We start from the raw sequence: 14,508 nt of genomic DNA on the forward strand, positions 1-14,508 counted from the left end.
CTGTTGCTACGGAGCGGGGCTGCTGGGATACATCAGCAGCTCAGCCCAGACTGAAGAGGAAGCACCCCTTCCTCCTCCTTCTCCTGTTCCTCCTCTCCTCCTACCCCACTGTTAGAAACAACACATACTCACACTGAACTGCATGCACGCCTCCCTCCTCTTGATGCCTTACTCCCTATTATGTCTCTCTGCGTCCTTTCTTCTCCTTCTGCTGCTGCAGATCCTTCCCTCCTCCGAGCTGGATGAGGCAAACACTCAGCACTCTCCGCAGCTGAAAGCCTGCTGTGTTCACATTATTTTTAGTCTGACAGCACAAATGCAAATTCCAGTAACAGTGACTGTGATAGGCAAATCGTGACCTTCACATGCTGTGTGTTTTGGTAGTTTGGAAAAGGGAAGCCTGTTGAAGACAAATGGAAGGTTTGCTCTAACGTCTCGCGAGCATATGGAGTTCTGTCTTGATGAAAAAACACCAGCTTCAACATTTATTGATCCTGCAAAGAGAAATTTAAAAACGGGGCATAAATTCATTCAACAAGAGGCTCCAGCCACATGTGAGAAAAAGGAAACATAAAATCGATTGCAACAGAGAGACTCAGCAAGGCAACAGGAAGTTAGACGAATTGTCAGAATGCCATGCCCTTCAAACTGTGGAGTTAAATTGTTATATGGAGGGTAGAATATGGAAGCCTGTGTGCTGTATTTTTATTTGAACGTCAAATATCCTCACAAGTATAGAAGCGCTTTGAAAACCCTTGAAAGGAAGGACATTTTGCTAACCCTCACATCCTCTAAGATTGAAAATTTTAGATTGACAGCACACTAACAACGACAATAAAGTTTAATCTAATCTAATCTAATCTAATCTAATCTAATCTAATCTAATCTAATCTAATCTAATCTAATCTAATCTAATCTAATCTAAGAGTCAACATACGGCTAACATTGCTGCACATCAATGGGATGGCAAGGTCAGCTACTACAATAATGAACATGGATCCCAAAGCCAATGACAACACTGACTCATACACATTTGACAGACAACAGCTTTTTACATTTGAGCCTGTTCGATGTCCGAGGGACTGGGAGCAGACAGGGGGAGAGAGAAAAAACAGGGCTTGGCCAGAAGTCGAGTTGTGGTGTGAGAACTTGTAGTGAAGTGGACAGTTTCTTGGCGGGTGACTAGCATGAGCTGAAATTAGCATTAGTAGCACTGACCCTTGACATTTTATGTTTCCTTTAAACCATAGCTGCCCTATGTCATATTGTGTCTGGCGCTGAAGTAAAGGCTGCAATAGATGATTGGAAGTGAAGAATGAGCTGTGGGAATCATAGGCTTCAACATTCGATCCTAAACTACTATCTTATCTTAAAGGCGGAGGCTGCTTGGACGAAAATTATCCATTTGTACAAAAGTGTTGTCCAGCCAAGTCTGTAGGTAGAGCTGTTTATAGCAGTACTGAATGGCCACAGTGGTGTGAAAGCCTGCTGTCATAGCGAGTAGTGCCCGTGATTATTACTGTTTGATAACAGTATACACTCTTGAACAGTCTCTCCCTTCGAGGTGTCGCATTTGGTTTTACACGTGACAAGTGACGGAAGTCGATGTGTGAGGAATAATTAGAAAAGCTTGAGAGAGGAGTGCAAATTCAGCCAACTTTCACACCTCTACACACCTAACTAAGTGCTCTGATAAGTGAGTGTGGATGTCAGATTGTCAGTTTCAGAAAGTTATTTTTGCCAAAATGTGTTTGATAATCTGACGAGCACTTAGATTGAAGCATACTGACTGCTTAAGCTAGAGACACAGTTCTTTAGCCTAAAATGACTGCAACGAGCAAAACAAATGTCACTTTTTGTCAAAAAAAGATGCAGTGAAATTTTGTGTCTTCACAACACAAAATGCACTCAGTGGTTTGCATCATTACATTACATGTTGGACACTCCTCCAGCTAGTGGCCACTGACAGAGAATAATGCTACAGTAATGATCTGCTGCTCTCACTGTAAGGCCAGTATAGACAAAGTACCATCTTGAGGATGAGGCTAAGGTTAGGTTTTGAATAAAGGCAGCGGAGGTCCTAACAAGTGTAGTAATACACTTATAGAGATATAAATTTTTCACATAGAAAGGAGCAGGGCTGATGTTTGAACCCGTGCCTTTCTGACTGTGAGATCACATTTCTACTGAGGCAACATGTTGCCCACCAAATAAACCATCTTAATCCAAAAGCAATTATGTCCAAACCTCGAACGCTGGTCCCAAACTGTCAGTGTTGTTTTTAAGAAATCCTCATAGTTTTGTTGGCCTGGTCGACTAGAAACTTTGTATTGAACTGACAATCCAAAAAATCCAGAAAAAAATCATATTTAAGCTGCAATAATTTTAGGAGGAAAGACTTCAAATCCCTGCACATGTTTCTCCTCGCTCCACTTTTGGCCAGGAGTGTGACAGAACAGAGTCACGCCACCTGCCTCTCACTTCACATCGGTCAGGTGGATTTCTACACATTTTAGTGTGAGATGCATTATTATGCTCGTTCTTGATCAGTTAGCACAGCAGTTTATTTCCTCAAAAAATATTCAGTGAATAAAAGTAGCTTTAGATCAGCAAAGGAATTAATGACAAAACAAGTGTCACTGTCTGGCCTCTGTGGGTAATATTTGGTATTATGTACCATCAGAGGTGTGCAGGTCCAATGCAAATGCAAGGTGAAAATGTCATGTTCAGCCACTGTCTAGATTAGTGATCCAAGAAGATGTTTTTATTGGATTTGACTCAAATTGTAGCGAGATTAAATATTTTGTTCTCTTTCAGTGATGATGAAATCTCTCTTTTAACACAACTCTTTTATATACTCAAAGAGCTACTCAACTTGACACCAAAGAAAAGTAGGCGTGATCCAGTGCTAACAACCTGGGTTCTGCTATGTTTCATTGCCAAAAAAATGTAAAAGTTAAAAGTAGTTTTCTTAGAGAAGAGCAGAAAGCTGAAAGAAAAATAAATGAAAGAGGATTCAGAGAGTCATTAAAAAACTTCACATTCAGTCAAGTGAAGTTTTCACTTTTTTTTTTTTTTTTTTCAGCCTATCGCCGGTCTCTCGTGCTCACCATCTGATGCCCCAGGCCATTCAGTTGCAATCTGCCCTTTGGCTTGGCTTCACTGATGCTGCTCTCCCTCTTTTGCCCAAACACGGTTATAAGTACTGAGGCATTACCAACAGTCACCAAACACTCTGAACTGAACGCTGTCCCTTTATTTTTAATTGTGTGCCTCCAACTACTGTGTGAATGAAAACAGCTGGATAGAAAGCACCATGCGGTACATTAGCCTGTAGCATCCAGATCTGGTACTGTAAGTCAAGTTTCCCAAGTGTGACTGTCTTGACTAACAGTGTGCCACCGACAGTACTCACTTCCTTTTCGTTACCATGGTAATTGTGCAGGGCCGTGACAAAACAGTGACAGATTGTGTGTGAAGAATAGTGTGCCATGTGATGCAGGAGGTGTGAGACCTTTGTCATGTGTCAGGAACGATGCCTGACACACAACGTACCCAGAACTACTGACATAATAAAAACTCACAAAGCTGATTATTGCGATCATTAGATACAAAAGAAATATTGAGTAAGAACTGGTGAGTTCTGTCACCTAAAAATAGCATTAAGATAAAGCTAATTAGCTACAGCAAATACATTTTGAAGGAAATGCAATGCCAACTGAATTCCCTTTGTATCAACATAATGAGGAAATATTGTTAATTAACATACATGGGAAGTTATAACTGCGTTCATATCATGTTGAACTTATTTAGGTCGAAAGTGAGTATAAATACTATAGAGAGCATTGAGGTTGATGTTTGATCTCTGTAACAGTAAGTGTGCCAGGAAGGGGCTTCCAATCTCCTCCCTCCATATACGACCACGGAACGTCGGTCACATCATAACACATAAACAAACTCCATTCACTGATGAAGGCTGTTAACATGTGGGTGAAAACTCTGAAGCTATAGCAGTAAGTGGGCCTTTGAGATTCACCAAAGATGGTTTCACTGCCAGGAATTTCTGACTGAGTGAAGTTTGAGGTTAACAGGGAGGAGAGGTGGCAGAGATAGGGAGCACAGGAGATCCAAGAGCAGCTTTATCCATCACATCTAACTAAAATTAGAATTTTGACTTCTTCCACATCCGCTTGCTTTTGTCTCAGATCCGATCAGCTTAAAAAAAAAAACATTTTTGAACAGCAGTATGTGGTACTTGCTTGTGCTCAAAACACCCTTTATATGCCTACATTGTGTTTCACCAAAGTCTGGAGGGATGCTGGGGGAGCTTTATGGGCAAAGTGAGAATGAACGGTCTTAACTACAGCTCAGGTTTACATTACTTTACTTGGAAGAAACCGAACAAGCTTCCAAACTTTCAAGAAGAGGCTTTAATGGTAACAAGAACCCATAAAACCTGCATCTTTATTTCAAGGAAACGCAGAAAGCTTATTCTCCACTTCTAATGCTTTCATTTGAATCATTTCTTAAAGTACAACTCTTTCAGCTTATTTCTCCACATAAAGCACATGTGTGTCTCTGCCATCATTGTCTGTGGGTGATGAGATTATTCCCCTAACAAGGCAGCACATTCAGGCTGATCTGTTACGCATCAGGTTGTCCGATGACTGCAGTGTTGTCGTTTAAGCCCCTGAGTTATTATTAGCTGCCTCTGGACTCCTTTTTAAGGCACATTTTTTAGGAATAAGGCCATTTACAGAACCGAGTGGGATCAAGGGTTACCGCGGGGTTACTTTTTTCCAGTTTGGTAAACCCTATTGCTGGTGTGTGGAGTCATCTCTGCACCTAATTAGAGGATATATCAGACATGTGACCAAAAACAGAATCTCTGTGCAGGGTGAGCTGTGGAAACTGTTCTCTTTTTTTTTTTTACTCATGCCCATCCCCACGTCTCCAGTTAGACAGTCTGTAGGTTAAATATAAATCTGCCTTTAAATTGTGACCAAATGGAAACAATCTTAATATTAAGAACAGGAACAGATAAGTGTGAGCGTCTGCTGAAATGTGTCCAAAGTTGGTGAAGGTTTTTTTTGATGTACTGCCCATTTATGAAAAGTAAGTCATTTTATTCTGCATGTCAGAAACAATTTATTTGCCATTTCTTATCATTTGTACACTGCACCTTATCGTACTGAGACTTTCAGTTAACACATACAGCATTTCAACTCCAAACTCTGCACAATCATCTTAAACACTGACTTATGCCAACAGCATTCCTCCTCCCCTACATACAGATACCTTTTTCCACCCACATTGCTTTTCACTTACGGCGTTTGTCTTGTTTTATTTTCAACGACATTTCACCAATACACCATCTTCACCTCTCATACTGCGTGAAATAGCTTTTCAATTCAGTCAAAGAGAAAAAAAGAGAAAAATTGAGGGAAAAGCAGCATTGATACAGTGTTTTGATGACCTTGTTTCTCAGCTAAATGTACCAAAGAGTCCTGGATTTGTGCTTCAGACTCAGGTAAGCATCTGAGAGCAGGAATCTGGGGCAAGAGTCTCTTTCCATCAGCAGGTAAACATGTTTCTGGGCCTCATCGAAGCAGGCGAGGCTCGGTTTCTCCAAAGACTTCTTAATCTTCTCCCTAATGTGGTGGTCAACATTGATCTGCAGAAGAAACAGAGAGAAAACAGCATAGATTGAATTTTCTCAGTGCCATTAACACCAAGTGTATTACTCACACCATCATTGTTTCAGTTCGTTTTTGGCATCTGAAACTATTCCTTTTCTTAAACTGTAAAAAAAACCCCTCAAGCTTTATTTACCAGCTTTTTCTAGAGCTGTCGACCTCATTTCAGTCTTCCTCAGCGAACAGAACTTGTTATCTGCTGAAAAAACTGTGAGATACGTTTGGAAGCTTTTGCAAAGGCTCGTAAGTTTAACACTAGCAGTCAAGAATTACCTTTCACGCTCGACGTGTTTATTTAGCCCCTGTGTTTTAGCGAAATCGGCTTGACTTCCTCATTGTCTGGGGTGCCAAGTGTCACACTGCTACATGTGTAAAAAAAACAATTGCTTTTTCCTTTTCTTCTGACCCCAAGAAAAACTAATATGTGGTAGTGGAGGCGATTCTCCTTCCACCACAAACTGGACATTTGATGAAGGTGATGTCATTTACGTTTGAAGTCAATTGGACCCCACAGAGGTCTGTCTGTTTGTTACTCCAATAACATAAATCATAACAGACTTGGGATCTGGGAGGGTAGTGCTGCGTAAAAACTAGGACAAGTTGTACAGCTGGGGACTCTGGGAACTCAAACAGAGCATTAGGGTTAATTTATATGGAAACTTAGTAAAGATAAGTCCTTCACAGTATTTCTGATGTAGAAGGATGAGACATTTGCAATGTTAGGTCTTCTTGTAATTAGTAGAAAGAACCTAACAAGATGTAGATTCAGAATAGACTTTTCCATAATGACCCACATCATAAAAAGCAATGATCACAGTAGGAAAGGTACTGGAAGGGTTTGTCTGAACTAACACAAGTCAGAGGATCATCACACAAATACTGTATGTATAAAACACATAATATATTGCAGAGCAAGTTTAACTGACTTTAGACTGACATAGCACAGCTTTGTCTTACTGTACTTGTACTGTACTCTCTCTCTCTCTCTCTCTCTCTCTCTCTCTCTCTCTTTGTGTGTGTGTGTGTGTGTGTGTGTGTGTGTGTGTCAATAAGCACAGTGTAGGCCACAAAATATTTAGGTAACCATTTAGATAAATATCGAAAATTGAATACACTTGAAAAAAACTTGACAGCACAAACAAATACGCTCTTAAATATTAAATTAGGGTACTTAGGACCTTAATTGCTAAACGTTGTTGAAGCCTAAATAGATTTGATAGATTCAAGAGGTTTGCGTTACATAAGAGTCTCTGCTGGATTCAGATTTAATAACATGCTATTGAACCCTGCCCCTAGACTCAGAGGATGCCTCTTCACCTCAGTGCACTTAAAAAAGCGTACAGCACTGTAAGCAGTGGAAGTTGGGACATTTAGTCGTCATCCGTATTGCTTCATCCACTTTGTGAATCTTTCCTCACTCTTCTTGCTGATATGAGGGGCCATTACGTGTGCTGATGCAAAAATACTTTCCCCTATTCTGCAACATCAATTCAGGGAAATGTAATGTACGTTTGAGTTTATGTTTATAATACTTAAAAAACTTTTATGTCTACTGTCGCTTGTCTATCGCGAACCATCAACCCTGACTGACTGACCTCTCTGCGGGCCGTAGGCTGGATGAATTCCTGGTAGATCTCCTCTGCTTTCCAGCGAAGGTCGTCCGGTGAGGCAGTCGACTTAAAGTCTTCACATGTGAGCCAGAACTCAATGTTTTCTTCACTGAACTCAGACCGCAGGAAGTCGCGGAAGGCTGCCAAATATTCTGAGGGAAAGATTCAAAAGTAATTGATTAAATCTTTGAGAAGGATAGTGAGGATAAATTTGGTGCACACTCACAAACATGATTTCCAAGAGACATTATTGTTTATTCTTTATTTTGTGGTATTCTATTATCTGCATAGTAGCACCCCCATTGTTTTTAAAAAGATAGCAATTCTTACTTTTATCACGTAGCAACTTGTCCAGAGTAGGGTGAAGTTTACGGTCAGCCTGCCAACTGTAATAAAGAGAGATTTGACTATTTATTTTCACAACAATGAACAGCTGGAAGATGAAGATATCTATAATAATGCAACATACACTACCTGAGTTTTGACGTATCTGTCTCATCATGTATTTTTTGTACCTTGAGGCACTGGATGTCCTTCCTATGTCTTTTTCGATTAAGAACAATATCAATTCTGCAAGCAAATGAGGATAAACTTTGGATTAATTAATGTAAAGGTTTACATTTCACTAGTGTAAAAAAAACAAAAGAAAGAAAAACCACGCCTGTTCGTCTTACTCAAATCATCAGTTGATATCTTTACCTTACCTTCTGGGACGCTTCACATTTTGCATCAGATCCTTAATTTCATAGAACCGCATCCTTGAAAACAAAAGTTTCGGCATTTTTACATCCCTGGTTACGTCCTCTCAAGAGTTACAATCGTCTGTTACTTTGTCTGTAAACAGTATCCCTCCTGCACTCACCTCTAAGGTAGCAGGAAAGGTGTAATACCTATGACGCTCAGGACCTGCTGGTACAGGTATCTAAATACCATTTGGATAAGCATACAGTCGGCTACTGTTCGCTCAGTTACCGTTCTCACTGACTCACAGCTGTAAAATTCCAGTGGGGCAGGATTTTTCTGTCGCTGCAGTATGTACATGGAGTTTGTAGATACACTGGAGGGAAAAGTCTGAATGATTCAAGGGGCCCAGAGGTGAAGAGGAGCCTGAGAGCACGCTGTTAATGAAGGCTGGGCAGTATGACAATGATGATACCATGAGAAGAAATGTTAACTGTCAGAAGATTTATCTGTCCCAGTTTTTCTGAGGCAGCTGCCCCTTTAATATTCATCCATCCATCCATTGTCTTTACCGACTATCCCTTTCGGGGTTGTGGGGGGGCTGGAGCCTATCCCAGCTGTCAACGAGCAAGAGGCGGGGTACACCCTGGACCGGTCGCCAGTCGATCGCAGGGCAACACACAAGACAAACAACTATTCACACTCACACCTAGGGGCAATTTTAGTCACCAATTAACCTAATGAGCATGTTTTTGGTCTGTGGGAGGAAGCCGGAGTGCACGGAGAGAACCCACGCATGCACGGGAAGAACATGCAAACTTCGCACAGAAAGATCCCGCCCGGGGATCGAACCGGCAGCCTTCTTGCTGTGAAGGACGCGCACTACCTGCTGCGCCACCGTGCTGCGCCCCTTTAATATGTCAGGGGAAAAAATTTTGCATCAAAGATTGAAGTTACCTAAAATTTAAATTAGAAAAAACGAACAAACAAACAAACAATGAACAATAACGAACATAAAAAGGAAAAACAAAACAGACTGGAAACAAAGTGAAATGTACCAAAGTCTGGTGAAAATGTAAAAATCTCACAAAAAATCTTTTTCTATTAGTTTTTATTAGTCGATAAGTCAGGTGATATTCTATATTTTTCTTCTTGATTTAAAACAACAAGAACAGTGAATGGCTCCTTCTAACAAGGTCTTCCTGTGTAGCCACAGCCTGATGTGTCTTGTTCCTCTCCTATGTAGCTTTCACTCCTATTTGAGTAATGTTTGCTAAAAACTTCAGCACCCAGCTGCTCTGGGGAATTATTTATCCTTTTTTGAAACTGAAAGCATATACTATATATGTTTTTAAAGATTTATGTGGAAACAAAGTGGGTTGCCTGGTGCTGGGATTGACAGGGTAGAGAAGTTAGAAATTGTCAACAGACTAATGCATTGTTTCGGATCACAGAAAAAAAAAAATACAAGTCTTATCTTTAAAAGGATGTGGCAGATTCAGCAAGAATGGCAGTCATGTTATTTTATTTCTCAAAGTTTGACTCATATTTTGAATGAGGTAGAGGCTCATCTTCATTCTGTCTCAGGCCAGAATAAAGACAATTACAGAAGTCCAAGTGAAAGGAAATGAAGGCACTGAACACTTGCACCACCCTGGATACCTGGTTGACATACTGTAGGTTATATGTAACCATCAGATAGTCAATATATTATTTGATAGTGGATGACAAACAACCAGCTGAGAGGAACTGTCAAGGAATAGTAGCCCAATAAAGGAATTTGAGATTTGGATTGATTCTGTTGCAGAAAACATTCCACTTCTGCAGATCAAAAAGACGGCTCCAGTGTCACCAGATTTAAGTTTAAGACTGAGAAAGACAAACTCATGAACAGCCAACTAAAAATAAAGGCCAGTAAATTTGCACAGAAAATTGAAACATGCACTGAGTCATAGGCATTAACAGACACAGGAAGTTGGCTGGGAAGTTCCTGTGTGTACTGAAACCGAGCAAGTGACCCAGACAGTTCTCAGAACAGCTCCTGGGATGAGAATGGCCTCTAACTTTAAGTCATACATTTATGATGTTTATATGCATCAGTGGTCTCACACATTGACACACTTTGTCCCAACCTTGAATATGTATGTAAATCAGCATGACATAGCTCCTCTCGTCCAACGCCCTGTGATTAAAACACTAATGTAAATTTGGCACCATACAAAGGCAGTGCTTGGGTGGGGGTGTTAATGTGGTGCTTTTCAGGATTCCCTCAGGGGTCTCACTATTCTGTAAAGTGGTCTGTTTGTGGTTAAGAGAATACTGAAGTGGGTTTATTTCAAACTTTCCCTACAAGAAGCACATGAGTAGATGCACGTGCGAGTGCAGGGAGTTGTCTTCTCAGCAGGCAACACCCTTAATATTGCATGCTTGGTTGAACGATACTTTCATCAGGACCATGAGAAAGTTCAGAGAATGCAAAAATACTTTGAGTTGGTGGTAGTACTGTCCTCACTGCTGCAGTAAGGATTGACATTTAAGGAGGTTGGAGGATGGTGGGTTGTTTTTTTTTTTTTTTTTTAAATCTTCCAAAAAAGCAAATACACCATATAAAAAATATAAAGAATGAATTAAACTGAATGAATTAAACTTTGAGTGATAAATCTGTGTAATGTGAAAATGAAAGCTACAGTATCTACTTGGACTTATAGAGTAGTCAGTTACCAATGTAAGACTATGGTTTGACTTACTTATAAACTGTGATACTGAAGATTAGGACCACGTTTTTCCACAAACATCTCTCACTGTGGATGCCTTTGTTTTCTCACTGGCTTCACTGAGTAATTAGAACATGCTGTAAATTCACTCTCTTTACCTTTTGCCTTTGCCTGAAACTCTGAAAACTATACAGAGAATTCAAATTTTTGTCAATGTTTTTCCATCGTGTGGACTGATTGTTGCTGTGGGTCGACTACTTGATGTTGTTTCTTTGTCAAAATGAAATGAAAATGACAGCAGAGGTCGGAGAGTGGAAGCAAAATGCGACAGTCAAGCAGCTTATCTCAGTGATCCACATCTGCTGAGTCAGACTGTGTTGTATATAAAGTGTACACATGATGCTGTTGGCCTCATGTGGTCACTCTAATTTTAGTCTGTACCACTGACTTCATCAATTCATTCATTCAGCCTTTTTGGCTCATGACCCTTTATAGCCAAGCAATACCTACTCATTAACCCTAGACACTGGTTGTATAGGTCTCTCAGCTGTGAGCAGTTCAGCCAATCAGTGATAAGTCGTTTAGAGTCCTCCAGAGGACTTCAAAAAGAAGTATTTGGAAGAAAGCTTGTCTGAAAAATCATCCATTGGAATGGATACAAGAACAAGAATTTAATTGGATGCATTACAGGTGATTTCTATGCAGGTGACAGCAAAAGTTCGTCTTGAGCTAAAATTATTAAAAAAGAAAGAAAGAAGAGTTATGACAATCTCCAACATCGACCCTCTGGTAGAGAGGCAACTCAATTAGGCTGGACATGGAAAGAAATGAGCCACTAATCATAGTTTCGCCTTTAGTGCAACCATCAAAAATGCTGGGTAGGGCACCTCCACTTCAGCAGCTGCCAGTGACACCTACAAATCACTGTGGCTCCACAGCCAAGCCTTTCTTAGTGAGTCATGCCTTAACTAAACTGACAGACACTTGAATCAAAGATGAATCAACACTGTGGTGTTGATTTCCTCTATGGTGGTTGGTTGTGGAAAAAAGATGACTACCACTGATCACTGAGAGTACAGCAGGTATCACTTAACAGAACAGAGCATTTCTTCAGTGCTACCCCTTCATGTTTTAAGATGACACGCAGCAACAGGCCGACACAATTAACAGTTCACAGTGATATTCATAGCAAAAACAAAGAAATTTGCATTTCTAGCAATTTTTCCCCAATATATCATTTGTATCTACTCTTTCTTACAACTTTGGTGACATACAGTAGTCTATAAATGCTGTTAACATGATCATGAAAACCCCTTAAAACTCAAATCTGTTCATCAAAATTACATTTTCCAAGAAGAAATCCCTTTGTGCCATAAAATGACTCAAATGTAAGTCTATATTAGGCTAACGTTGGCTAACATATCTAACACAAGAAAAATAAAACCAACCAACATGTTGGCTTGTTCTCATTGTGTCTCCAGAATAAATGGATGCAACAGTTTTGGATAAATAGAAGTTTGGTGGCAAATCAAAGCTCTAGAAAAAGCCTACTGCAGGCCACAGTTTGGCTCTTGGATTTTCACATCCTTTGGTCATACATGAAGGCTCACCATATCTCATCTTGCAAGTCTGAAACCAAAAACAGACCACATCTCTGCCATTGTCTTAAATACAGTGAAAGTACTGCAAAAATACTGATAAGTAGCTACACTTGATTTCTCCATGATACTCTTTGTTTCACCGTAGCCTCACTCTGCCAGTTGATGGGTTTGGTTCCTCAGGTATGTTATGCATGAAACTCTGGCTGAATGAATGTATGTGAGACTGTCATTGGTCCACTTCTCATGAGGCTCATGATATGTCCTGTTGTATATGAAAACACCACATGGACGTGTTTACAAGGTTAAAAACTTGTTTTCATTAGAGGGTGTCTTTAACCAGACATTCTGCATGCTTTTAGATCTAATTTACTAATGATCTACAAGTACATGGGAATTTATGTTTCCTATTTGAATGTGTCTTTAATTATGTGTATCTTTAATGGCAGATTGGAAGCATTGGAGCATTAACGTAGCAGCCAAGTAACTCAATAAATGTACCATGAAAAAAAAAAGAAAAAAAGAAAAAGAAATGACCCAAGTTTATTGCCGCTGTATCATAGAGTAAAACTCCAAGTGTGAGGCAATCTTTTGCATAAAAAAGTATATATAATTAAAAATTGTTATCTTCCATGCAACATTTATTTCGGATGGTGTAGAAGCAGTGCACTGACTACATTTGTCAGCTTTGTTCTGGTGCAGTCCATTTCATATAAGATGTAGTTCCAGCTTGGTTAGCAGACTCTGTTCTGTGGTGACGGCATGAAGGACACTTTATTTCATATTACATTTAATTTCAGGATGACACACCAAAGGAGGATCATACACACCTACCTGTGCCCTTCAAGGCAATATTTATGTTAAGATATTCCATCCATCCATCCATCCATCCATCCATCCATCCATCCATCCATCCATCCATCCATCCATCCATCGTCTATACCCGGCTATCCCTTTCTGGGGTTGCGGGGGGGCTGGAGCCTATCCCAGCTGTCAACAGACGAGAGGCGGGGTACACCCTGAACTGGTCGCCAGCTGATCGCAGAAAATGTTAAGACCTTATTCATTAGTATTCATTATGTTTCAGGGTTTCTAATTTTCAGTTCCTTTAATTATGCACTACCAACAGCTGATTGTTGGCCTGTCTGATTGATTCATTGTTATGTTGTGTCCATCAAATCAAATATTTAGAGTTCATACTTATTTTTAAGTGAGAGTTTTTCTCACACAGCCTCAATGAAAGCCCATTTGGTAAAGGCAAATCCATCCTCTTCTTCTCTACACCCCCCAGACTGAGGGGCTGTAGAGAGGTATTTAATATCCAGTGTACATGCGCTGTGCTCCAGTATAAAGACAACATAATTATATATGGTTGACAAGTACATGAAGTTAGCTAGCTCTTCTTTAATCATAATTTCCTTCAATCTGTTTAATTAAAAACATCTCTTTTTTGGTTTTCAGTTTCATTTTTTTTTTTTTTTTTTTTTTGCTACGTGAGGCTAAACACATCTTTGGCTTATCTATATTATGCATGCACAATGGTGCATGCTCAAACTTCCCATTATTCAGAGTGCTTTTACGACCCATGTGCTGCTGATGAAGACAGTGTGATATGGTTGAAAGCGCCACAAGTGGAAGTGGAGACTGATTGGTCAACTGCTGTTTCCAGTGTCAAGAATAAACTGACAGTGATTTTTCCTAAACAAGAGGATTTAAAATTCAGCCGTGTCCTCTGTTAGACCCACCACTTTTCAAAGCAGCAATGTTCATTGCATAGAATTTTGCAGTGTTCTCACATGAGAATTCCCCCTGATTACCGGCAATATCCTCTATTCATTGAGCTACTGTATAACACCAAATTTTAGATAATTTCATAGGGCTTGTTGTGACTTTAGCATTACATAATAATGGAAAAATAATGAAATATTTCCTCAGACGAGGCCTGACTGATATGACTGAAATGCGCTCTGTGAGTTATGCATATGGCAGTGATAATATACTGCACAGCAAATGACTACCATGAAGAAGTATGGCACTTTCACTTTTGTTTGATTTGTGACTACACTGCTGAGCTGCTAAGCCACCGTAAAAACCACAATATGGTAACTGAATAAAAAGACCAGCAGTGTGTTCACACTGTGGCAGACTTAGCTTAGCTTAAAGAATTATTACCAACCAACTGCTGTATGCTTTATTTTGTATTTGTGTG

General features: G+C 39.9%; 1 protein-coding gene across 1 annotated transcript; it reads right to left on the reverse strand.

The window, feature by feature from the left end:
* Positions 1-4,435: 4,435 nt before the first annotated feature.
* On the reverse strand, positions 4,436-8,520 carry LOC139330336 (regulator of G-protein signaling 21). The gene is made up of 5 exons (XM_070961184.1): positions 8,011-8,520; positions 7,781-7,876; positions 7,637-7,692; positions 7,292-7,458; positions 4,436-5,674 (listed from the first exon to the last, which is right to left on the reverse strand). The coding sequence occupies exons 1-5, from the start codon at positions 8,085-8,087 to the stop codon at positions 5,489-5,491; spliced, it is 582 nt and encodes a 193-aa protein (XP_070817285.1). The 5' UTR covers positions 8,088-8,520; the 3' UTR covers positions 4,436-5,488.
* Between the last annotated feature and the right edge of the window lie 5,988 nt (positions 8,521-14,508).

Source organism: Chaetodon trifascialis, chromosome 4 (genome assembly GCF_039877785.1).
Source record: "Chaetodon trifascialis isolate fChaTrf1 chromosome 4, fChaTrf1.hap1, whole genome shotgun sequence".
Lineage (NCBI taxonomy): Eukaryota > Metazoa > Chordata > Actinopteri > Chaetodontiformes > Chaetodontidae > Chaetodon > Chaetodon trifascialis.

Coding starts and splice junctions, on each gene's coding strand:
- LOC139330336 (XM_070961184.1), bottom strand. CDS start 8,087: ATGCCGAAACTTTTGTTTTCAAGGATGCGGTTCTATGAAATTAAGGAT. Junction 7,693..7,780: donor ACAGATACGTCAAAACTCAG/GTAGTGTATGTT, acceptor TCTTTATTACAG/TTGGCAGGCTGACCGTAAAC. Junction 7,459..7,636: donor CAAGTTGCTACGTGATAAAA/GTAAGAATTGCT, acceptor TCTTTCCCTCAG/AATATTTGGCAGCCTTCCGC.